We start from the raw sequence: 26289 nt of genomic DNA, 5'->3' as shown, positions 1-26289 counted from the left end.
AAGAGAACTGAACACCGCACCGAAGGTTTGAAATGAGCGTTTTTGTGATCTATGAGTTTTGGGTTGTCTGTCAGGTGTTCAGCAGTCCCGATCCTCCCGCGAAGACGGCCACTCCAGAGGAGTTCATCCGCACGACCAAAGGCATCACGCTGGCAACGGCCAAAGCGGTGGCTGCTGGGAACTCCTGCCGTCAGGAGGACGTGATCGCTACGGCGAACCTCAGCAGACGGGCGGTGGCGGATATGCTTCACTCCTGTAAGGTGAGATGATCACGTTGACGTACCCAACGTGAGACCGGACAAATACTTTTTAGTTAAAAGCTCAAAGATGATTAGCATGAAACGATGCGTAACATTTTCCTGATGTGTCACGCAGCAAGCGACGTTCCACCCTGAGGTGAACCGTGATGTTCGGACTCGAGCTCTGCGCTTCGGCTCCGAGTGTGCCACGGGTTACCTGGGTCTGCTGGAGCACGTGTTAGTGGTGAGTTTAAACTAGCAAACACACATACACTTATCTAAAGCTCATGCGACGGCCACGAGACGCGTTTCGCACGCACTAGCTCCAAATGCATCATTCCAAAATAAAATCCGCCGTGGTTTTAAAACATCAGGAACGTCTCTGCCGTGTCTTGAGAGAGAGCAATGTGTGAGAACAGCAGGTGACTCGATATCCTCCATAGGTTAGAACGTCTCATTTGGTTGATAATATATTCCGACAGAAAAAGCCTGTAAGGAAACACATGAGTGATTCTGTTCTGATGAGAGACATTAATCAATGTTTTTATCCTTCATGGTCTGTGTGTGTTTACCCTGACAGCCGGTGAGTAAAACATCCTTGCGCATGTGAAAATGCATCTTACTGAAGTGCTGTTTTGTGTCTGACAGTAACTGGCGTGAGTGACGTCTCATTTATTAGACACTTCCTGACCTCCTCATGCCATTAACCTCTCAGAATGAATCTGAATGTTCTGTTTGAGGTTCATTTATTCCGCATGGATTGACATTCTGTGGTTTGCAGAAACATTTAACATGTGTATTGTTGACCGTGTTGTCATGGCGACGAGTCTGGCTATAGGGGTGTATGTGCTCCAGGAGGGATATAAAAGCCTTTCATATAGAATACACATAACCGTTTGCGTCTTTCAAGACTGTATACACAGCTAGCGTGTGTGTGTCATTCCCAGCATTCCTGCTCAGGCCGAGTCTTTTCTTAGCCGTCTATTCTAAAGCAATGACTGTGTGGAACAGGTGTGTGGCATTAGCGTGGAGGACACGGCGAGGTCGTAGCTCAGGAATCGCCGTAGATCGGTGTCTTCTGTCAGATCAGCAGCTTCTCTCTGAACGAGCATCTCAAATCGGATCAGAACATTCTCTGGATCTCGCATTCATATTTGTGTTTTTGATCGTTTTCAGAAGCCTGTGTGTGATGTGCCTATGCCATCTCTGTCCACAGATCATTCAGAAACCCAGTCATGACCTCAAACAGCAGCTGTCAAACTACTCCAAACGCGTGGCCGGCTCAGTGACGGAGCTCATACAGGCCGCTGAGGCCATGAAAGGTACACACAAATATTTTGTATTCTATATACACCTCTACACACCGCAATCTCAAACCTCAGACTCTTCTTATAAAAGATTCAAGCCCAAGGCATGCACTCGAGTCCTCTGAGGGTTCTTGTATGTAGATCCAGGGCTTCTCTCATATTGCTTGACCTCTTCATCTGTCCATCGGTTCAGCTCAGGTGTCTGTGTCTGGACCTGCAGCGTGAGCCCGGGCTCCCAGCAGGATTTATGTGGGATAATCAGTGCCGTCCATTACTGAAAGTGATCTGAGAGTCGAGGGTGATAATATCCAGATCCTGATTTAACACACGATGAGAGACACTTGAGGAGGATCGGACAGAGAAGAGGGTCTTAAAGAAATGTGATGGGTGGCACATGTGCTACTGCATGTTTAGAAAATGAAAAAAATACATTTCCTACAAAATATGTAGTAAACACATCTTAATAACAGTCAGGTTGCATTCAGGAGCATATTCTTCACTTTTGTAGCATTTAGTTTATCTACCAAAAACATTTCAGATGATAATTTTGTCCATCATCTCTCTGTGTGTGTGTGTGTGTGTGTGTGTGTGTAGGTACGGAGTGGGTGGACCCTGAGGACCCGACTGTCATCGCTGAGAATGAGCTGCTGGGAGCCGCAGCCGCCATTGAAGCTGCCGCCAAGAAACTAGAGCAGCTCAAACCCAGAGCCAAACCTAAGGTGAGGAGACATTTACCCAGCCTGAATTGGATGTATAAAAACAGCCGTTGCATTTTGAAATGGAATTGGCAGCAGACTGACAGTTGAAGGGGAGGGGTTAGCGGATACTCCGCCCAAGCCGTCTAACATACTTTGTTTAAAGGGATAGTTCATCCAAAAATGAAAATCCTGTCATCATTTATTCACCCTCAGGTTGTTCCAAACCTTCATGAATTTCTTTGTTGTGCTAAACACAAAGGGAGATATTTGGAAGAATGCCAGTAACCAAACAGATCTCATCCCCCATTGACTCCCATAGTATTTCTTTTCCCTACTATGGCAGTCAGTGGGGGATGAGATCTGTTTGGTTACTGACATTGTTTCAAAAATCTTCCTTTCTGTTTAGCAGAACAAGGAAATGCATGAAGGTTTGGAACAGCCTGAGGGTGAGTAAATGATGGCAGGATTTTCATTTTTGGGTTAACTATCCCTTTAAGGTGAATTTTCAGATTTTAAGAGAAGATTATGAGGGCACAAAAATTTTAATAAGAGAATGACCCACATTGGTAAGCTATTTACAATAGTCATGAAAAAATAGGCATTGTGATTTTTCATTTCACTGGGACTTTAAAGATCAAGCTCATTTAAGACATTGCTATATAACAGTCCATAGTGATCCATTAGTTGACATCAAGTAGAGTATATTCTTAAAATAATATTAGAACGATTAATAATCATTATTAAATGACATTTTTCTATCTTTTTTGCATTGCTCAGTTTGGATTTGGATTGAAGGTAACACGTGATAGTTGTTGATCCGACCATCATCCTCATCATCTGCACTTATATCACAAACCATAGTCATGTGCTCATCCGCATGCAGAAGATGAACCTTCACACACACACACAGCAGTACTGTTCACTCACACATGACAATGAGTGTGTGTGTTCTGTGTGTTTCACAGGAAGCTGATGAGAGTCTCAACTTTGAGGAACAGATTCTGGAAGCGGCCAAATCCATCGCTGCCGCCACCAGCGCTCTGGTGAAAGCAGCATCTGCTGCTCAGAGAGAACTCGTGGCACAGGGCAAGGTATCCAAACACCAAAACTCACACTGCTGGTTGTTGTTTTGTGAAATGAAGGAATACTGCCAAAGCCGGTTTATATCAAAAATCATCTTGTTTGGTTCTCTCTCTCTGTGTGCCAGGTGGGGGCGATTCCAGCCAATGCGGTGGATGACGGACAGTGGTCTCAGGGTCTCATTTCAGCCGTGAGTCTCTTTTACGTCGGTGTAGGAAGATTTGAAGCTGATGGATACCTCAAGCTCAGTCGAACTGATTTCTGATGTGGTGAATGTGATTGGACAGCAGTTTACTGTATGTCTGCTGTGCTCCAGGCTCGTATGGTGGCTGCGGCGACGAACAACCTGTGTGAGGCCGCTAACTCTGCGGTTCAGGGTCACGCCAGCGAGGAGAAGCTCATTTCCTCTGCCAAACAGGTGGCGGCGTCCACCGCGCAGCTGCTGGTGGCCTGTAAGGTCAAGGCTGACCAGGACTCGCAGACCATGAAGAGACTCCAGGTCTGTTTATACACATCAAAGCAGGTTCAAGCCGGGGCAAAAATGACCGAAATTGCCAAATTTGTTCATCCAGATCCTGATGATACTGTGAATAGAGACATCTGTGCCGACTGTACACATAGTTAAAAAACGTTTTGGGTGTCTGTACAGTATATCATTTCAGAAGCCCATCAAATTGGCCATGTTTCCTCCGAATCGTGATCACAATATACAAACTATATAGGCCCAGGTAATATTTAGCTCTGTTACTGGGTGAAATTATTATTTCTATATTTTATCGATAGATGATAAATATCATCTTGCACACAAAGACATTTTTGGAATTTTGAAAATTAGAAAAGAAAAGGAAGACCGAAAGACAAAATGAGCTTTTTATAGCACCACCTTATGGTCGATTCTTGCACAATTTGGTCACAGATTTCTTATTCACCTGTGTGAACTTTACCAACTTGTAATAGTCAGCCATTCAGGACAATTTTTTTATTGAATTGATTGCAACCATTCTTGTTCAAAACGTAGATTTATCGTAACGGCAGGTGTTAGGTTTCTCCTCCAGCTGCAGTGCAGAAGCCCTTTCGTAATGTGTGGGCAGTAGATTAAGTCACGCACTCGACTCTAAATCACACCTTCAGCCAGGCACAATGCCTCAAAAGGCATAAAAAAAGAGCAAATATTCCTGGAACGTCTGCCAGAGGAGCTCCGGGGATGTGTTTGTCTTCCACAGCTGCATTTCCTTTTAAAGACATCCACAGAATCCAGACACAAGCGCTGTCTTTTCTCCAGCCAATGACAGTCAAGTGCTTGCCCAGAGATTTCAGTGATTCACACACGGTGGCCACGATCCATCTCTCGATGAGATGAGGTGTTTAGGAGCATTCAGCCTATGATTTCAGTTCTATTGAGGATGTTGTTTTCCATAAATGTGCATTAGATTGGCCCAGAGATTTGCTGTGTCTTCACAAGTGAAACCCCAGATAAACACTTTTAAAGTGGCAGTTCACTCCTCAAACCTGTATAACTTCCTGTCTTTCTCACTTCCTCTAAATGGAGCTGTTATGCAGAAGGTGTTTTCTCATTGGTTTGTTTGTCCCGCAGGCCGCTGGTAATGCCGTGAAGAGGGCGTCAGATAACCTGGTGAAGGCAGCACAGAAGGCTGCGTTTGAGGCTCAGGACGATCAGGCCGTGATTGTGAAGAGCAAGATGGTGGGCGGCATCGCTCAGGTAAACAACAAACATCCGTCGTTCCCCATTTACATACACGTGAAGTCATTTTTTGTGATTGTTTTCTCCGTCAAATCCTCTTACGTGTTGACATGTTTGTGCGCTTTCAGATCATTGCGGCTCAGGAGGAGATGCTCAGGAAGGAGAAGGAGCTGGAGGAAGCCAGGAAGAGGCTGGCCATGATCCGACAGCAGCAGTACAAATTCCTGCCGTCAGAGCTGCGAGAGGACGGACAGGAGCAGTGACGCGCGACACAGACTACTCCATCAAATCTGCTCGCATTCACGCATGCTCGACGGAGAACACGATGAGCTTGAGCGAAATAATCAAAGATATGCAATGAGTAAAAAGTTCTATCAGGATGTCTATTTTAAACGTGTTTTGTTGATTTCTGTCACTTTTAGGAGCATTGCCACCTTTTAACTGAGCTTTATGGTTTGAGTTTCGATATATTCGGATCATGTGCCGCACACGCGAGTCGCTTCTGATAGATGCGTAGTATTTTCTGTACTAGATTAGATGAGCCGTATGTATTTTGAAAGCTCGCGGCCGGGGCCAAACAGTGTTTTGATGAATGATAAGCTTTCTAAAGCATCATGAGTTTTGTATGGTTGTGAGGATGTATAGGCCATCGATCTGCGCTTCTGACAGACATTCACTTTCTGGACCAGCGGTGCAACGATTCACTTTGGCGTTGAAGCAGTTCATTGAAAGAAAACATCATTTTTTAAAGAAAGGAATATTAAAGCTATGACTTGTTACAAATGGTATTTCATGTGAAATGTGCTATTACAGTGTTTGGGTCTACTGGCATTTCTGTCAAAGTTGTATCTTTTATAAAGCATAAAAAGCCATATTTCAATATGTTGTTTTTCTTTTCTTTTGATATTGTTAACAAAATTACCAGACAATATTAGATCACACCAAAAATATTTGTACCAGAAGAACTGGTAAGTTAAAAACAGTTTTAAAGAATCATTTGAGTGATTCTAGAGAATATAATTGACAGCGAGTGGGACGCAGAAACAGTTTGAAGTTTTATTAAAAATATCCCTTTATATTTTATGGTTGTGTATTTAACTGTTAACATTTTTCACCTTAAATATGCAAGCACACTTTGTCGTATGTTTAACAAATCTCATAAATTCACTTTTTTTCCAAAGATTTTGTGTGCGAGTTCTTTTATGAAGACATTTTCTAACAAAAGAAACAATAGTGCTCATCATGCTGGATTGAACTTGAAGGTGTTTAGAAATCACTTTTCTCATTTTACAGTAAATCATTTCAGTAATCTACTATCTGTGACCATCCAAATGAATAGGCCTACAGGTCATGAACGCACATAAAAATGCCAACTATCTTTACAGTTCACAGAATGTGCATTGCAAACAATTGTCAGTATGATATGATAATATCAAAAAACAGTTTTTACACAGTATTGTTAAGTTAATCGATTGTCAGATTTCTCATCTTCGCTGTAAACTCTTTGTGCTGTCGTCAGACTGTCATCGTGTAAAATTATTTCCCTGTTTGTCTCTACTGCTTGTTACTTTGCTCAGCTATTGGAGATTTGTGAAAGATTCTTTTTCCTAAAGGTCAATTTAGCCCGTCCATCCATTAAGACCTTGTGTCATGCATTGGACTTGTTTCAAAAGACGATTTTGCTTTGTCTGAGTTGTTCGACCCTTGGTGGGTAAAAGCTTTTTCTGATGCCTGTGGCAGTTCAAATGTCTGCATTCAAAACAAAATGTACTGTGGGGTTTGAATTTGATCAAGCAGAAGATTTAAAACTTTTGAAAGTTTTGTGAGAATAATGTTTATAAAGTAAAAATACATTTAGGACCCAAATTAAACACAACAAATCCGTTAAGATGATTTAAAAAAAAACATACGTTTCAGTCCTGGATTCTGATTGGTCAATAGCTATGCTTTATTCACAATAAAGCACAGCAATGACTGCTTAACCTAACGATTATGTGTAGCGCTGCACAGCACCCTTACATAGTTATTATATTTTTTATTTTAAATTAGCTTTTATTTTTAGATTTATAGTATGTTCCTTTTACTTAAAGTTAGCAATTTTGGTGTATGCTTTTGTCTTTTATAAATTGTTTATTTATTTTTAGGTCAATGTCTTATTTAATTTCAATGAACAGAAAAGTTTTTTCTTTTAGTAAACTAGCTTTAGTTTAACTCTCAACTCAACTTTATTTATAAAGCGCTTTTACAATTTTCATTGTTACAAAGCAGCTGTACATGAGACATATTGACTATAAGCAAAATAATTAAAGTTGTACCTGCAAAAACAAGAAAAGGTTGAAAACACAGAAGACAGACATACCCACATACAAAACACTCCACACACTCAATATGCACACGTACTAACACACATAGACATAGAGACACACGCACACACACACAACACACACACACGTACGTACACACACACACACGCTCAGTGAGAGCACACATTTAGGATAAAGGAGAGAGAAGCACAGGTCAAATATAACAGACTATAAATTCCTATATGCAATATTAATTAAGTAAAACTTTAAAATTCTAAAGCAGCCCCCCCGGTCAGGCAGATAGTGCAAAAACAGTATGCAAACGGTGGCGAGGAACCCAAAACTCTAATCGAGAAAAAAAACCTCAGGAGAACCCAGGCCCAACCAGGGGATTCCAGTTCCCCTCTGGCAAAAGCTGCTGCCTCTGCACAAGCTCCAGAGAACTTGCACAACAAGGCTAAATAAAATAAATAAACTTAATAATAAAATAAATTATAGTTTAAGATTATCATTAATAATCTAATAGCATTTGAAGTTTTGTGGTGAAGACATGTCAAGAGACCGCGTCCTTCTTTATCCAGCTCTATCATCTCAGCTCTTGTCAGGTCCCCACTTCCCATTCTCCGCTCTACCATCAGGTCAGGCCATGAACTGCATCCTGCTCGCTGTGGTAACCTTGGAACAATGAGACAAGACTGGCTGAGAGTAGAGTACTGTTCTGTACTCTTTGATGCAACAAGTACATCAGTTGTGTTTTTGGTTCCGGTTGATCTAACTAATGCAGCCTAAACCCTCTGAAGATTTATATTATGGAAGAGTAGTGTATGCAAGATTAAAAAGATGCGTCTTTAGTCTAGATTTAAACTGACAGAGTGTGTCTGCCTCCCGGACAGTGCAGGGAAGACTATTCCAAAGTTTAGGCGCTAGATAGGAAAAGGATCTACCACCTGCACTTGATTTTGAAATTCTAGGTATTACCAACTGACAGGACGCCTGAGAGCGTAATGCACGTGAAGGACTGTAATACAAAAGGAGTTCATTCAAGTACTGAGGAGCTAAACCATGTAAGGCTTTATAGGTAATAAGCAAGATTTTAAAGTTAACGCGATGCTTTATAGGTAACCAGTGCAAGGTTGACAGAACCGGGCTAATATGTTCATACTTTTTTGTACGTGTAAGAACTCGAGCTGCCGCGTTTTGGACCAATTGGAGTTTTTGTAATAAGCCTGCAGGGCAACCACCTAACAGTGCATTACAGTAATCTAGTCTTGATGTCATGAATGCATGAATTAACTTCTCTGCATCTGAGATTGACAGCATATGACGTAGTTTAGATATATTCTTAAGATGGAAAAACGCAATTTTACAGGTGTTGGCGACGTGGCTCTCAAATGACAGATTACTATCGAATAGAACGCCAAGATTCTTTGCTGACGACGAGGGTTTTATGGAACATCCGTCAATAGTTAAACAGTATTCTTGGTTGTTACTTATAGCAGTTTTCGGTCCAATAAGTAACACTTCCGTTTTGTCCGAGTTCAGTAATAAAAAGTTGTTACTCATCCAGTTTTTTATATCGACTATGCATTCCATTATTCGGTGGAACTGCTGTGTTTCATGAAGCTTCGAGGAAATATAAAGTTGAGTATCATCAGCATAACAGTGAAAGCTAACTCCGTGTCGCTTTATTATATCTCCTAGAGGTAGCTTAGCACCCTTAGCAACGTAAACAAAACATGTTGTTGCTGGTCACCGTCCATCAGGGACAATTTTTGCAGCGAAAGGAAGGCTTTAAGTGAAAATTGCATTGGTGCATCATTTTCGGCTTTAATATTTGTATTGTGTGTAATTAGTCGCTCTCAGTGTTGGGTAAGTTACTCTGAAAAAGTAATGAATTACTAGTTACTAATTACATATTCAATAGTGTAATTAGATTACTGTACAAATTACTCTCTCCAAAAAGTATTTAGTTACTTATTACGAATTACTTCTATATCCTGTATCAACCTTGATTAGTTAAGTGATTCAAGGATAGGCATGAAAGGGCTCTTTTAATTCATTCAAATAAATAATATTAAACTACATAAAGTAGTATTATTAACTGACCAAAGTATTACAAATGTGAGAATTATACATTAAAGCACAGATTTTAAAGTTAGACTCTGAATTTTGATGTCAATTCCACTATTGCACACACATATATTACACAAAGTATTTAGTTTAATTACATCAAAAGTAACTGTAATTAAATTACAGAAAAAATAAGAGTAATCCCTTACTTTACCTTTTCAAGGGGAAAGTAATTAAATTACAGTAACTAATTACTTAATAACTAGTTACACCCAACACTGGTCGCTCTTCGCGTTGTGCCCAACAATGTCCGTGACTTATTCACGACAAAGCACAGCCTCTCGTACCTTATTGCATATGTAATATGATTATAATTGCTCAAGATCGACTGTATACTACTACACCTTTGTAACAAAACAGTTGATATTGTACAGTGCAAGCTTGTTTAGGTGGACGTCTGTGAATAATGAAGCTCTGATGCACTGCTCCTTAAAGAGACCGTTCACCTAAAAATGAAAATTTTCGTTATTTACTCACCTCATGTCATATCAAACCTGTATGATTTCCTTTCCTCTCCAGAACACAAAAGAAGATATTTTGAGAAACCAAACAACACTGACCTCCAGTGACTTTCATTGTACGAACACAAAACCACTGAGACATTTCTCAGAATATCTTCTTTTGCATTCCACTGAATAAAGTACAGGCTGTCAACCGCATGAGGGTGAAAAAACAATGACAGAGTATTTATTTTTAGATGAACTATCTCTAACACACCTGATTTACCTAAGCTTTGTGTTAAAAAAAAACATACAAAATGTGCTGAGGATCTACACGAGAGAGGCTTGAGAAGCAATGCTGTGACGTCTGAAGGAGAATGAGGAGGAATCACAGCCTCCCAAACATGGACATGAGCTCACGGTCAAACCCTGAGCCAATTCAGCCGGACGAATCACAGCAAGGGGACGTCACTATCCCACAGACTTTAGAGAGGTTTCCAAAAAAGACCAGCGTTCTTCTAGAGAGGATTCCAACTGTCTCTCTGTCCGTCAGCCTCGCCGTCTGCGCCTCTTTCTGCTCGACTGTCTTCACGAACCAAAGAAATCAACCATGGAGGCCATCAAGAAGAAAATGCAGATGCTGAAACTGGACAAGGAGAATGCCATCGATCGTGCAGAACAGTCGGAGATCGACAAGAAAGGGGCAGAGGACAAATGCAAACAGGTGCGACGTGATAAAACTTTGATTCATCCTTTTAAAACTCTGTGTTTCTGTTGTTTCTAATGTATGAAAACTGTGCGATGCAAATAGGGAAAGTTTGTGAACTTTAGAGTATGAATAGAATTCATTTTACAGCATATAAAATGGCTTTTAAAACGTTTTCCAAAGAGTTTCTTAATTATCAGATTGGTGAAGCTGACTCGGAGATTTGACCTTCCAGTTAATGAAAAATGAATATTATTATTAATATTCGCAGTCCAGCATCTCGCATGTGTCTTGAGCAGCGTCTCTATTATTAGATCTACTTAGTCTTATTCCTAAAGGCCTGCCAATCACGCATAACTCAACTGACCTGCCAAATATAGAGGTGTGAATATGTTTGTATATTCAAGTATACTCCATTACAACACCTTTCCCGTGATTTACAGGCTCCACATTTTCTCTCCTTCCATTAAATGGGATGTAGAACAGACAGGGTGGGAATTTTAAATGTAGACTCACGTTCACAGACTGTTATGGTTTTCAAAGGAAAGATGCTTAGAAGGGTTCTTAGTAGGGACGCCTTCGTTCCTGTGGAGGTTGAAGGTTCTTTATGGAACCATGCAGCCAGACAAGGAACACTTTTCTATTCATGAGCGCTTGTGCTCTCCATAACAGACGTGCAGCTGTCTCTGTACGAGAGAAACACACTCCTTGAACATGCTTGACATGATTGTGAAGGCCTGTAACATGAGACAGTTTCCTCACATCATCTTTATTTCATCGATCTACTTCAAAGTCATCTCAAACGATCACTGAGATATGAATGAAAACCGCCGCTTATGCGGTTTTACTAAACGAAAACCGTGACTTGTTTGTTCTGATCTATTTTCGTTCCAAGGTTTTTGTTTTAACAGGCCTGTTGTTGGGCACATATAGTTCCAGGGATCTTTTTTTGTTCGCTCCACCTTCATGGAATTGTTCCGCACAATAGGGTCAAGGCTTTGTACCATTTGGAGCCAGTAAAAGGTCCAGGCCGCAATGCCATCCATAACTGAAGCCTGTCCCACCCGCTCCGTCAGCCGGAATAAAAGACAGGCATCCAGCATGAGCGCATTGCTTCCAGGCTGCTCATTTGTTCTGTCGAGTCTCTTTATACAAAGCCTTGTGGTCTATTTTCACAGACGCTATGATGGCGCGCGCTTCCATATACAGAAGCCGCCTGTCTCCAGGGCACAAAGAACGCAATAAATAGAGACACAGAGTTATGTGCGCTGTTATGGGATTTATTTGATGCCTGTTAAAAGAGGAGAGTGACTCCCGGCAGCTGGAGCCAGACAGATCCATCGCCTTTTATAATAGTGTCATCATGACCTCAACATATCCCTGATGCACACACATTCATCTGACCGGATTAGCAGGTCATCGTATAACAGATGACTGTAAAACCTGACAAGTTAAAGTAACTCAAACCGTTTGACACCGATTGGCTAAAAACGAATAAATATGAGTATTGTAAACTCATTTCATTTGAGTTAAGTCAGTTCACTCAGTCAGTTTGAATTCAGGTAACAAATCTAAATAAGTCTTAACAACTATATGATTACTTAAATGGTTTAAGTTCATCAAACTCAAAGTAATAAAGTTACATTAGACTATGCAAAAACTAACATTGATACAAAGAAATGATGACAAAACAGGAGGGTCCTCTTAAGTGTTTATTGAAATACAACATTTACTTTACAAGACAAATATTTAGTGAGTGGAATTAACTTTAAAAAAATATTAAGTTAAAGTAACTCATTTCATTTAGCGATTTTCACTGTAAGGTTTTACAGTATGACTTGAAAAGTAATCATCTTTCAAAAAGTGAGAAAACGACAAAATCAAATTGAACCTTCAGTGATCTGTTAATATATACAATAAGATTGAAGAAATTCATAAACTAGCCACCCTTGAATAGACTAATAAAAGAACAGATGTATTCATGCGCTGTATTTTTAGTGGTTAAACATATAAACGATGCTTCTTTTAAAATGTAAAAAAATGAAAGTGTATGACAAGTCTCCACAAACAGTTATTTTAGTTTTTATGTAGTTTCGCTAAGATGTTAAATTAGCTTCACATTTTATATTTTTAGTCAACTTTTAGTATATTATTTAGTTAATTGTAAAAATGTTGTTATGAGCTTTCGTCATTTTATTATTATGTAATTATTTTAATTGCTATATAAGTTTATTTTTATATTTTAGTTAAGCTTTAGTTTAGTTTTAATTTCTGACTGGTGCCTCAGACTTATTTCAGTTGAAACGTTGTTGTTGTTTAGTTTTTCCAAATATATGTAATATTTTATTTGGTTTTAATTCAAATATAAATATTGTGTGTAGCTGGAAGAGGAGCTCCTGGGCCTGCAGAAGAAACTGAAGGGTGTCGAGGACGAGTTGGATAAATACTCTGAGTCACTGAAGGACGCTCAGGAGAAACTCGAGCAGGCTGAGAAGAAGGCCACAGATGTGAGTGACACAACATATCTCACATGAACCTCTGCACATAAGACACTCAATATACAGGTGTTATACATGACACTGAATGTTTATTACAATATGGCTACTGAAAACTGGGACAGGGGTGCAACAACGCAAAACATCTTAATGGTCAAAAATAAACTTTATTTACGCTAAAATATACTTATTTTTTCTTTTCATTTTGGACATTTTCAATCTTAGAAATATTTTACAATAAATTAGAGCGTTTTTATTGTTAGAGCTGTAGGTGGTAAGGTGCGACCTCGCGTGGCTGAAGTCAGTACAGCATCTGAAGCGTGCGTGCGTGTGTCAGATGTAACTGTGAGCCTGATGGCGGTATGCTGACAACTGTTGACCCCTCCGCCCCTCATATCACATTCTGTAAACACTTCATAAATACTGTCAACACCTCACAGTGCCCAGTTCGTCTGTGTTTGACTGCATCACTGTCAGTTGTGTGTATGTGTGTGTGTCATAGGAACTCATAATAGTAAATGAAATCTTTTGGGGAGTAAAGTGACATTAAGATGAGATGACCTCACTGTGGTCTCTTTAGCAGCAGTAACATCCTTGTAAACACTTTATGATTAACACGTATCACACAATATCAGCTACTCAAATCACTTTTGTGACCAATGTTTTACTGATTTTTAAGATTTAGAAAAACATGAATCTACTTACGTTCTGAAGATTTTTAGTTAGTAATGAATTACTTTTCAACCTGTAAAAACTTTTATCATAGTGCGCGTGACAAATCAAGAAAGTCACGGTTACTCCAGTGAAGATATGTTAAGAAGAATAAACACTCGCTTGTCAACAGATTAAAAAACATTGAACTGATACGATCAAATATGAAGACATTGAATGTGTTATTACATGAGAGAAGTATAATTTCTGAAGTGTTTTGTGTCTCTTAAACTGTGTGGCGGAAGAGACACTGTGTATAATTTACACATCATGACCAAAGAAGGGAAAACATCAGAAGAATGCAGTCATTTGTTTACAGTGAAGCGCAGTCATGTTTTCCAGTTATCAGTAAGTTAATGCCTCTCAGAAAACCTATTTTAAATTGATTCCAGTTTGCCAAGTTCAACTGTTTCTCTCAGTATAAGACAGAACAATGCTTGCACTCGCCTGTGCAGTTTCATTTAGGATTGAAAAAGTCAATTTTAGTATTCATATGATAGTGGACAGTGCTGCATTTATGAACAGGATTATGTGAGGGTGCCCTGATTTTTGGGTTGTGATTGTTGGTCAATGATCTGAGTTTATAATTGAAAGTTTTCAAGTTCAAACCAGGTTATTAGGACTGAATCTGTAGGTCGAGTTCAAGTAAACTGGTAAACAAGGTTAAAGATTTTGCCAATAAAATTTCAAACAACATTGATAAAGCGACTAAGCGCTTCAAGCAGTGGAGAAAAAACACATCTAGGAATTTTACTGTGTAATACTATAGTACACTGCAGTATTTGTTCATGTGGGTATGGTAAGCGTACTATGGTATTTACACAAATATTACACTTTATAAAACAACTAGGGTTAACGTTCCAAAGGGAGATCATGCCGACACCAAACGCTCCTCGCTGGAGAGGGCGTGTCCTGTAACCCATGGCGTCATCAAAGGAACGACAAGGAGGGGGCGGGGCCACAGAAACCATAGTTACCCTGAACTTTCCTGAAAAAAACGAGGAATTCCTCGAGTCTGCTGGAATATGGACGAAATGTTATGAAGAAAAGTGCTGCAGTCGTGCATTTCACGTGTTTACATCGGCTGTTATTCACCGCGATATAGCGATACTTGTTCTGTCGTTGCGTGTCGTTAGATTAAGTGGGAATGTCGGGAATGACATCCATTGAGGCGGTGAAGAGGAAGATCCAGAACCTCCAGCAGCAGGCGGACGATGCCGAAGATCGAGCAGAAATCCTGCAGAGAGAGCTCGACTCTGAGAGACAGGCCAGAGAGCGAGTGAGTCACATTTAGGACGTGTCTGTGGGAAATGGGGTAATGTTGTTGGTAAGAGGCGTGTAGAAAACAAAAAAATAAGTTTATCTGAAATAAATTATGTTTTATTGTAGTGAAACCAGCTTGCTATAAAGGTTTTAAAAGACGGTCGGTATGTTTGACTAAATACGGCGCTGCGCAGACCGATCGGATTTTGATATTGAATTATCGCGAGAGCTCAGGTTTCGTATCGCTCTCGCGATACTCTAATGTCAAACGGGGAAGGATCTGCGCAGCGCCTCAAGAGGTCTTGCTTTTTTTTGCGCAATTACAGACAAACGAGACAGCCTTTTGTTCATAAATAAAAGAAAGAATAAAGCAAATTGATGTAGGGCTCACTGTGTGTAAACAACTGTGACGTTTTACACGAATGAATGTGTCTCGAGTAACTAGTTTTGTAGCGAGTCCTCTTTTGTAGTGTCATCCTACTTTCAAGTTCACTTCAGAGACATGTTTTCAAGACAAAGGTCAGATCAACCAAATCTGCCAGTGAAAAACATTTGAAATGAATATGGTTTAGTAGCTGGCTGCTGAATTGTCTCTCTTATGAAGTTGACCATCAGATATATTTCTGTGTGGTGGATCGTGAATGTAAAGGAACGGTCAGGTGAAGACAGGGATTAGTCAGGTTTAGTCTGGATGAAGGTGGACCTTGAGTCAGTCTGGCTCTGAGCCCAGAACAGGTTAATTATTCGCTGTCTGTTTACTGTCCGATCTGTCCACTGTCAGTCAAATACCACGTGCATTTAAAGTTGAATGTTCACATTTAAACTGGTTTTTAGTATTTACTTTAGTATGGTTAATGTATTTACTTTTGTTGATTCTGTAATATTTCTTTTGATCTTGATTCTGGTGTGGATATAGTTCTAATGGTAATACATTTGGTCAAGTTGTTTGTGCTGCCATATGTCAATGAATCATAAATAACACTGAAAGACTAATGGATTAATGTTTAACTTTGGTGTTGGAGTTTTGTGAATGGTTTGAATGCCAGCCGCATTCCACAGCTACCTCGATTCTGAAGACAACAGAAAGTGAATCAGGTTGCAAGGATTTATTTGGTTGTGGATTAGTAGTCATTTGTTTTTCTGGGACTGCGCTTTACACTTAACAGCATGACGGTGTTTCTTTATATATTTACTCAGAAGTGTAAAGTGGATAACAAGCACATTTATCTAAGTCCTATTCAGCATTTGACATGAAGGAAGGTTACATTCAACTCAGACAAACAACTGGATTTCAGTGTGCTTTGTTCTGGACAGCACTGATAATCTTACATTCAGTGATATGGGAATAAACACTTTATAAGTCTATTGAAAGAGACTTGTTTGTATTTTCTAATCTCCTTGTCTGGAATATTAAAGACCCCCTGTGGTGAAAATCAACTTTTTAATGTTTATTATTTGTTTATGTGGTGTTTTTATTGTGCTTTAAGACAAACCATGTGCAAATTTATCATTTGAAACCATTGCTGAGTATTTTCTTCATAAAACTGCAGTTTACAAAAAATTGCGGTTTGAAACTGCCCCGGTTAATGACGTCATAAACCTGTAACCAATCACATCAACTCATCTGGCCCCTGTGGATGAGCAGTTTGAGGCGTAAATATGCAAAGATGATGCATAGATTCGAGCTAAAATGATCGCTGCATTGCTGTGTCAGCTCTCAGTTTCACTTTCAGTTTTAGCAGCGACTGAGTGAAGGCGGGGCTAATTTGCATATTAAAATATCTGCGTATACTAATAAAGCTGAGGGGTAGAGTTACTATCGAGCTATTTTAAGACGGGAAAAATAACTTTCACAAGAAAAAATCTTTCAATATTTCATTTTGATGGTCAAAGTTTAGTTTTAAGGAATAAAATCTTTGACCACAGGGGGACTTTAATATAATGTCTTAGAAACCCATGAAGGTCACTAGAGCAAACCACTTATGTGATATAGTTTTGACAGAATGTTCACATTTTGTGTGACATTAAAGTGATACATCACCCAAAAATAAAAATATTAAAAAAAATAATTCCAAATATCTTTCTCTGTGTTCATCAGATCAAAGAAATGTATACAGATTTGGAACAACTCGAAGGTGAGTAAATGATGACAGACTTTTCATTTTTGGGTGAAGTATCCCTTTAAAGGTGCAATGAACTGGCCGTTTTTATTGTTTTATACTATTGTCTGATGTCTACTTATGACGTTCGCGTGGTTTTTACATTCGAAAACATCAAAATCAATAAGTAATAGGCTATTTTCTACCCTGGTTTTGAGGCCGGCTGGAGAAACGCTGAGTTTTTAAGGATGGGCCGCATAGAAGACTTGGAAGTAAACGCCCACTGCTATGATTGGATAGCAGCTTGCATAGTTGACTTAGTTGGAGCCTTCTGTGAATTTGGTTAGACACGTAACGTTAGGTAACTTGATTTTACTCAAATTTACGGACTTATTTCCCGGATGTGATGGCAGGCTTTGCGTATAGTTTGTACAGCCTATAGTTGTATGGTATTTAATGATATATGACCGTACATGTCAGCATTTAAGACCCGCGAACCGGACAGAAGATCACAGCGATCGCGGGTCTCAAATGCTATAGTTTTCATGGTAAATAAACAAACGGTAGACTCCCGGCCAAAATGACCCAGCACCAGAAATAATATCAAAACAGCCTCCATTATTCGCAAACGGTGGATAAAACCTTGAAAAATGATACATGAGCCCGCCAAATGACAGAGATGCCGATTACAATTATTACAAATGACTAGAGGGGACCTCTAGTCCCAGGTAATACTATCAGGACATATCAAGCGATCTCTAACAAAGCAATAGTGACGCATAGTACAAATATGTTTTACTCACATAAGATTGCTGCGCCATTCCTATCGGATCCAATATTGACGGCACAGCACTGCTTTTTCATTTTAGTCTCTCCGCAAAGACTTGTTCAAGGAATCCGCGTTGAAATGAAGCGAACAAACGCTCAATGTTTTCCCCACGTGAGCTGGAACGTCTTTAAAAATGAACTTCAACCACGCATTCCTACTGTAGCAGGAATCAGAAGGAAGGTTATGCAGCGACTGTATTCTTCCACAATCAGGCACTGCGCAATATTTTGCGATCTTTAACGGCATGATGCTTACACTCGCTCTATCTGGTTCCGTGTCACTTGTGTTACTTCAGTTCTGTGATGCGCGAACCAGTGGGCGGGGCTAGAGAAGTAGTCGTTGATATTCTTCTGTGGAGGCGGTGTTCAACCTATCAATAGATAGGTGCATTCCAGAACCTGCTGTTCGCTGGGCCTGTTGTCAATAACAGATGTAATTTCAGTAACAAGGGCGTTTTCAGTTCTGACACTTACATGATGTTCGTGTGAATACGATTCCCTCTTATATAACAAAAGCTCGGGTTAAAATTGTGGTTTTAATTAATGGCACCTTTAATGTCTAACCTTTGTAATAGCAAGGAGCAGTTCACTCAATAACAGATGTTGAGAAAACAACTAACTATACACAAAATAGACCTTAAAAGGGTCATAAACCAGGCAGTGATATTCCATAATTTTTTTGACATATTAGAGGTAATTGTTCTAAAAAATTTTTGAAGATATCAGCTTTCTTAAACTGACTGTTAGAAGAATCCCAGCTTGTAGAAAAAGTGACTTTTTATACCGTTTTATTTTTCCAGATAAAACATGGTGATATATTTCTAAAATAGGACTTTGAGAAAAAAAAAACTAATATTATAAATGACGCATAAAGAAAACAATAAAATAACAAATAGTATGACATGAGCTAGTTTTGGAGAAAGTCGTTGGATGTAAAAGAAAACTGAAGAGGCATACACAACACATACATAGAAGTGTTTGTAGAAATCACTCCTACAGAAAATTCTCTATAATGAGGTCGTTGGCAGTGTTTTTAAGTGTGTGTGTGTGTGGACTGATGTTTGTTTTGTGTGATTGTAGGCCGAGGCTGAGGTGGCGTCTCTAAACAGACGTATTCAGCTGGTTGAGGAGGAGTTGGATCGTGCGCAGGAGAGACTCGCCACTGCTCTACAGAAACTGGAGGAGGCGGAGAAAGCTGCAGATGAGAGCGAGAGGTCAGCGGTCACTTTCATCAGCTCTGCACTTTTACTCACACCTTCTACACTTGTGTTCAGACACAACAACACATGAAATATGACTTTACCATAGCGATTTAGACCCGAAGGCCCCCAGCCAATGTTCTTTTGGACCAAACTATTACATTATATGAAAGTATCAGACAGGACGTATGTTTCGTGTCTCTCAGATGAAGTGTTCCTGGCATCAGTGTGATAACGTGTTTGTTCTGTACAGAGGAATGAAGGTGATTGAGAACAGAGCATCCAAAGATGAAGAGAAGATGGAGATCCAGGAGATGCAGCTGAAGGAGGCCAAGCACATTGCTGAGGAGGCTGACCGCAAATATGAGGAGGTGTGCATCTCAATTCTCTCACAATGAAATGATTGGAACTCTTCTTTAAATATGGATCGGTTCTCTCAATATTGGCCAACATCTTGGCTGTATTTTGATTTTGATTTTTGATTTAAGCTCCCCCAAAAGGAAATGACATTTCTAGTAGGTTCTTTTAATGCATTAGCAAATTTCACTATTTGATCATGTTTCAGTAATAGAGTCAGGTCATGGTCACACATCTTTACATACAAACAGTTCGAAGTGTTGAGTTAATATTAAACAGCTGTACTAACGTCTGACTGCAGGTGGCACGTAAGCTGGTGATTCTCGAGGGTGAACTGGAGCGCTCTGAGGAGCGAGCTGAGGTGGCTGAGGCGTAAGTATGACAGATTTGTTGCGTAACCTTGTGTGTACTTTATTCGTTTTGCAGTCATCTAATGTAAATGTCTTGACCACATGTTAAGAGTAAAGAAGTAGATGTTTTAGTACATTTGCATGAATAAAACTGTATAATGCATGTCTGTGGTACCTGAAACTCTTAACGTACTTGTATTGTTGCACAGTTTCAACTTTGTGCAGATACCTGAAGGTGTTGATGTTGTAGCTGCCGTAAATGCTCTATAATTAGTAAGAGAGGAGCTCTTAGGTTGTCCTCTCTGTCCCTGTTTTCCATTGTACTTACCCTGGAATATGTCATTCCTATGATATCCCCCCGTTAACCCCTTGAACTGTTTTGGACTAACCCAGTCGAGTCAGACAGCTGGAGGAGGAACTTAAACTCATGGACCAGAATTTTAAATCCATGGTGGCTGTAGAGGATGAGGTATTACCGAGTTTTGGTGCCCATGCCACTAATGCTGGCTTCGTTTCCTCTCTTGAGTTTTCTGACCTCTGCTTCTTTTCTCAGCTCTGTCTCTGTACACCTGAAACTCATCCTGTACAGTTAAAGGGGACCTCGACAAGAGCCTTGAGGAACTCCACTATTTAATTATTGCAAACACCTTAAAAAATATATTGTTTTATTTTTTATTTAAACTGTACAACCAGTATGCAAGATTAATACTTTGTTATGTGCCATTGTGTTCTATTTTATCAGCTTCTTTTATCTGATTCAGTTTTTCTTGACGATATAAAAGCTCCTTTCATTGTTCACGTTGGGGTCTCCGTAGCTATAGCTGGTTTCTTTCCTGTCTTCTTAAAGTGCCATCTCTCTCCTTTTCTCTTTTATTTTCACCTCTCTTGCTGTGGTACAGCAAATCTGGCGACCTTGAGGAAGAGTTGAAAAATGTTACCAACAACTTGAAGTCCTTGGAGGCACAGGCAGAGAAGGTATGAAGAGTAGTTGTAGGATTTCAGAAAATGTGTAAACCAGGCCACACATTGTCCCAGTTTATCTGTGTTTGTGGTTATCACAGACACCCTGAAACTAATGGTACACCACTGACTAGCCAACCACCAGACAGGGCTCATCAGAATAAACAGGATTAAAGTTCATAAAATGTTATAGTCATTTGATCGTCTCTGCACTATATTTGTGACACAGAACTACAGGAACACGCTGTTCTTTAGCCCGCAAATGATATTATACAGTTATTCATCAAAAATATGTACAAAATTCCTTTCTTCTGTAACAAAAATGAACGTTCTCACGCTTACTCTGTCTTTCTGTCAACACAGTGCAATCTTTTTCTACTCAATTCACAACCAGTAGTATATTTGCTACTCTTTTACTATTGCATAGTAGTTTCAGAGATGCAAACTACACTGGAAAAAAAACGATTTTGTGGGGTAGTACATTTTGTTGGAAAAAGTTAGTTGAAATGTGAACTTGGAAATGTTAAGCCTGTTTTTAACAGATACATCTGCCATGAATGAGTCTGCATCCCTGAAAGTTTTTATTATATAGACTTAATAATCATTTGCAAAAAGAACATTACAGTTCATCTTCAAACAGTATTTTTTTTAATCATTTTTTGAATGATTTATTCAACAGTACTCCACAAAAGAAGACAAATACGAGGAGGAGGTCAGAGTACTTACGGAAAAACTCAAGGAGGTGAGTGTACAACGGTGATCTTGGCCTTGTAGTGTTGCTTAACTGTTTATTTAGTCCAAACCCATTCCGTTTCTATTGGTTGATGAGAACGTGTCTTGTGTCCAGGCTGAGACCCGTGCCGAGTTTGCCGAGAGGTCCGTGGCAAAGCTTGAGAAGACCATTGATGATTTAGAAGGTACGAGCTGCTCAGTGTGTCATTTATGTGTGTAAATAATGTACTAATGACAGAACAACCGAGAATGTTCCAGTAACGTCAAGTGTGGCAGTCTCACTCTTCATCATGAGTCATTTTATTTTCCTTTCATTCCTGGAAAGCAAAATGAACAATAAGAAGCTGAAAACTGCTGAGCATGAATCCAGCCGATTGTGTATAATACTAACAGATCTTTGTGCAAGTGGCGTGCGTGTGACGTGTGTTTAGCCGATGGATCGTGTGTCTTCTGGGATGTGTCGGAGTGAAACCGCATGTCATGTTTTTACTGAGGTGACACTTTAGATGTTTAGTGCTTGTGTAGTGGACACATGAGAGCATGGAGCGTGAGGTTTCAACGGATGGAGTTTCATGACCGAGGTGATCTAACCGACTCTCTAGTTGAATTTGCTTTGTAGTTTGTTTCATACCGAGTCAAAGTCCTCCATCTAATAGTGTTCTTTTGTCCTTTTCTGCTCATTGTTTTGTTCTGTCCATCTCATGTGTTGTCTGTGTTCTTCCGGGATGATGTTCAGATGAGGTGTATGCTCAGAAACTGAAGGGTAAAGCCCTCAGCGAGGAACTGGATTTGGCTCTAAACGACATGACTACCCTCTAGACGCTCCCTTGGTCTCCTCCTGTCTTCTTTCTTTTCTCTCTCCGTATTGTTTCTGGTTTGGCACACTTGGGTTTCATTGCTGAATGTGTCTCTATGTGAATGAAGAAATGTTTTGTGTCTTTCTCTCTTCATCCCGGAGCTGTGAATATCGTCATGTTCCTGTGAATGTTTAGAGGTTTTTGGTCAACTCAATGTTGTGACTCTTTCTCTACGGTCTCTCATCTCCGTGCCGCCTTGTTGTTTTGACGTGTTCTCCCTTAGTTTCCCTTTTTATTTGCTTTAATAAATGTCAAGATGTCTCTTGCTTCAGCTTTCCTCTTTTCTTATTTCTTTGGCGTCATCACCAATCATTTTAGATCTTTTTTATTCTTTTCAATATAGGAAGTACATGTTACGTCCACATGGTAGCTAATGCTGCGTTCAAGACACATCGGAAGTGGGATATTTCCCACCACAAATTCGGAAGTAACGTGTGGATTTGGTAACATTAAACGTATTTAATATCCGTTAACATTGAAAGAGCACTGTTTCATAAATTATTTCCAGGTTGAAGAGGGAACTATCGAATTTCTGACAGCATGTGAAGGCAGCAGCATTAATACTATACACACAGTTTAGTTATTTATATGACTGACTTTCTACAACTGAATCTATTCTTGAAAGATTCATTTGGATTTTCATTACATTTGCAGTGTTTACAGAACTGAACTGACCAAATAATTCTTCATAAAAACGTGTTTTTCTGTGTCTTTGGTGTGTTGCCCATGCATGTATTAGACACGTAAAATTGCAAAAAATGCATTCTATCTAAAGCGAATGCTCACCCAGACCTGCCTGAAAAGCCTCGTGTAACCACGCCCCCACAAATCTACGTCAGCTGGTGGTATGATTTGACTAAGACTGCCCAAATGTCTATGCAAGTAAGGTGGGCGTACCTGTCAGTACAATTGAAGAGGAACCTGATGTTCCAAATATAGTAAGAGGCGTTACATTTCCGTCACATGCTTGCAGTATTCGACCAATCACTACGCACTGGTTAACTGGCCAATCATAGCACACCTCGCTTTTCAGAGCCATGAGCTTTGTAAAAAATCTGCGTTTCAGAGAGGCGGGGCAAAGAGGAGATACATACATGCACGGTATGTGGAAAATACAGCGCTTTTAAACCTTAAATCATGTTTACACATTTCATTACATCCAAACAAACGATAATATTCGTTTTAGCCCTGTCATTTGACCCCTTTAAATGATAATTCAGTGAATAGAAAATGCAGGTACACTCAAAAAAATATTTGGCCTAATACATAAGATTTATGTATTCTGATTGCGTATAGAATTTCCATCCATTTAGATGACTTATTTTTTACCTAAACAAAGTAATAAAGTTAATGTGATACAAATTTGTAAGACATATGAAAATGAAACGATTAAGAATACGTTTTAATGTAATAATATTAATAAATAAAACGTGTTTTAAATTAATAAGAAACATGATCACATATTCTTACATATTAAACCCAATTGAATTCATATGTATCACATTTAAGTAATTTTCATTAATAAATCAAAATCAATTTGTATTAATTTATTCCTGAAGATAAAAAGAACAGTTAGAGTTTCACAAATTTATTAATAGTTAACAACTGTTAAGAAAAAAATGATTCTTAAGGGGAGTAAATACTACCCATGCAAATCAGTTTAATTTTACTTAAATATATTAGGTAGCAAAGTAAACTATATGGCTTGGTTCAAATCTAAATGTATACATTTCAACAAACCACCATTATAGTGATCATACAATTTTTGTTGTCAATAATTGTATGGTATGTGCCAATGCATATATTGACTATCTTATCAATCCCACTGAGGAATATTCGTCAACCATAAATTTATTTTATATGGTTAGGCAATTTAGTCACGAAGTCCTTGTAATGCTTGAAGAGGTTTTACATGTCCACTCTGAAAACCCAAGTATTGCATTTCAGCATTTAGCTTCTCTCTTTGTTTATTTCCTCTTCTTGTTATTTCTCTGTGTTTAAATGACCTGCTTGTCTGTATTCATGCTGCCGAGGTCAAAGATTTCTATCCCAAAAGCGTGTTTTCTGTAAAGAACCAGTGGTCCTGCTTACATCCCATCCCGGCAGTTTGACATGATTTAATGTGCAAAGATATTCAAAAGTCTTTATTGAGAGTTCTTACTGAGTATGCTTTATTTACACGTGATATTCATGTTATTCATTATTTAGCTAAAACATTCTAGGAATGGTTTCTATGGAAATGTGATTTTTGATGTATAGTCAAGCATGCAGTCTCTTAAAAACTTTCTCAAGCCCTAAAGAAGAGATTATTCCATCGAAGAAAGAATACATTCAGCAATAATCTTTTTAATGAAAAGTACTGCACTGAAGTGTTAAGATGGCCATATGAAGTGACCCTGAGTGAACCACTGTATATGAATCATTAGACATATTCAGTGCTTTTTAAAGAAACTTGACAGAAAGGTTCAAGCATCTTCCCACAATTCGTCTGTGAATTATATTATATATATTATATTGAGTGTAATCTACATCAGACATTTTGAACTGTTCTGCCGTGAATAATACTGTTTTTTGGTTTCTGAATTATATACACTTTTTGCCATTCTTTTCATTTCTGTAGTTTGTATGTTGTAATGGTCAAGATTTGATTATTTGATTTTATTTGTATTTTTCTGTGCAGCTTCGTTCTGAGGTTTTGCTTTAGAGTCTCACATGGTTTCTTTTTGCTCTCACACCACCAGAGAAACTATCTCAGGCCAAAGAGGAAAATCTAAACATGCACCAGGTGCTCGACCAAACTCTCCTGGAGCTCAACAATTTATAAAGATGGATCTGTGCAACACAGACAAGAGTCTTACACAACGCCCAGCTTTCCAGCGGAGCCGAATGCACCTGCTCTCCAGCTCTGCAGTCTTAATTCACTTTAACAGATGAATGTCTTATGGTCACACACTTTCCGTTTCATGTCCAGGCTTAATGCACAGTGGCTTGATTAGTAGCAATGTAAGAAACCAAGATATTTGGATTTATAATATTAATATGAAATCTGTTTGTGACAGTGAGATTGTGAACTTTCCTAAAAAATTCCTTAAAACGTTTTCCAAAAATGAGTATTGTGTACCACATTGGATTTTTTTAACATACCAAAATTGTACCTGTTTTTTTTTTAAAGCGCAGGTTTGTGAGTGTAACTGCAAGTATAAAAATTGAATTTGTTTTGCTCCCTCGAATGCATATCACTTTTCAATTATTAGGTAAAGGGATGTAAAAACAGCAGATTATATTCTGGCATACTGATTCTTGCCATTTTGAATGCATCACCCAATCATGTATCCTATGCAATTTTGTAAGCTCGGTGTTTTGTTTAAACTATTAAAACTGTTTCATCATCAAACATTGCCTTTGATGATGTGTTGAACAGATATATTTTTTATTTTCTATGCCACTTATGTTTCTTATGATAATATTTTTTTGGTCCATGCTGATCTCACCTATACAGCAGCTGAGGGTCAGTCGGTCTAAGAGGCGCTGACAACACAAACATCATGAGAATATGTTTACTTGATAGACAGGTGTATGTTCAATGAGTCACATTGGGTGAAAGCGTCTGCTCTCAAACACTGTCAGTTTCCGTCCTCTCGCTGTAAAGAGCGGTTATTAATTCTTAAGTTTTTGTGTTATGGGATGAGGAGCATCTCGCGTGATGTTTAGAAGTGATTGCCATCTAACATCATGCAAAGAAACATTGATGGCTTGCATATTTACTTGTGTGAGGAGAATGTTCTGTTGTGGCAGTCAACAGTGCTGTTTGTTTAAAGTTGTGGGTGGTTATA

The 26289-nt window shown here is 39.1% G+C and overlaps 2 protein-coding genes across 11 annotated transcripts in view; both read left to right on the top strand.

Moving 5' to 3' along the window:
- The window catches only part of tln1 (talin 1), a 74443-nt gene extending 68235 nt beyond the window's left edge, over positions 1-6208 (top strand). Inside the window, exons 48-57 of one of the 2 annotated variants that reach the window (XM_057320771.1) lie at positions 75-260; positions 376-483; positions 1456-1561; positions 2141-2265; positions 3022-3039; positions 3210-3335; positions 3452-3514; positions 3641-3823; positions 4919-5044; positions 5155-6208. In XM_057320771.1, coding sequence (XP_057176754.1) covers positions 75-260; positions 376-483; positions 1456-1561; positions 2141-2265; positions 3022-3039; positions 3210-3335; positions 3452-3514; positions 3641-3823; positions 4919-5044; positions 5155-5289 — 1176 coding nt within the window. In that variant the 3' untranslated portion in view covers positions 5290-6208. The remainder of the gene's footprint in view (positions 1-74; positions 261-375; positions 484-1455; positions 1562-2140; positions 2266-3021; positions 3040-3209; positions 3336-3451; positions 3515-3640; positions 3824-4918; positions 5045-5154) is intronic. The other variant, XM_057320772.1, reaches the window with a different exon arrangement.
- A 4196-nt stretch (positions 6209-10404) lies between these two features.
- tpm2 (tropomyosin 2 (beta)) lies at positions 10405-25857 on the top strand. 9 transcript variants are annotated; one of them, XM_057321117.1, is made up of 9 exons: positions 10405-10623; positions 12987-13112; positions 19082-19215; positions 19454-19571; positions 19859-19929; positions 20301-20376; positions 21547-21609; positions 21715-21784; positions 25198-25849. In XM_057321117.1, exons 1-9 carry the CDS (start codon positions 10510-10512, stop codon positions 25278-25280), a joined length of 855 nt encoding a protein of 284 aa, XP_057177100.1. In that variant the 5' UTR covers positions 10405-10509; the 3' UTR covers positions 25281-25849. The 9 variants fall into 9 exon arrangements, with proteins under 9 accessions (XP_057177100.1, XP_057177099.1, XP_057177106.1 ...); XM_057321116.1 differs by lacking the exon at positions 25198-25849 and adding an exon at positions 22336-22722 and having other exon boundaries at positions 10406-10623; XM_057321115.1 differs by lacking the exon at positions 20301-20376 and adding an exon at positions 20807-20882 and having other exon boundaries at positions 10407-10623; positions 25198-25844.
- The last annotated feature ends 432 nt before the right edge of the window (positions 25858-26289 follow it).

This window comes from Triplophysa rosa, linkage group LG22, assembly GCF_024868665.1.
Source record: "Triplophysa rosa linkage group LG22, Trosa_1v2, whole genome shotgun sequence".
In the NCBI taxonomy this organism is placed as follows: domain Eukaryota; kingdom Metazoa; phylum Chordata; class Actinopteri; order Cypriniformes; family Nemacheilidae; genus Triplophysa; species Triplophysa rosa.
Note: the sequence above shows the minus strand (reverse complement) of the source record. Positions and strands in the feature narration are given on the sequence as shown.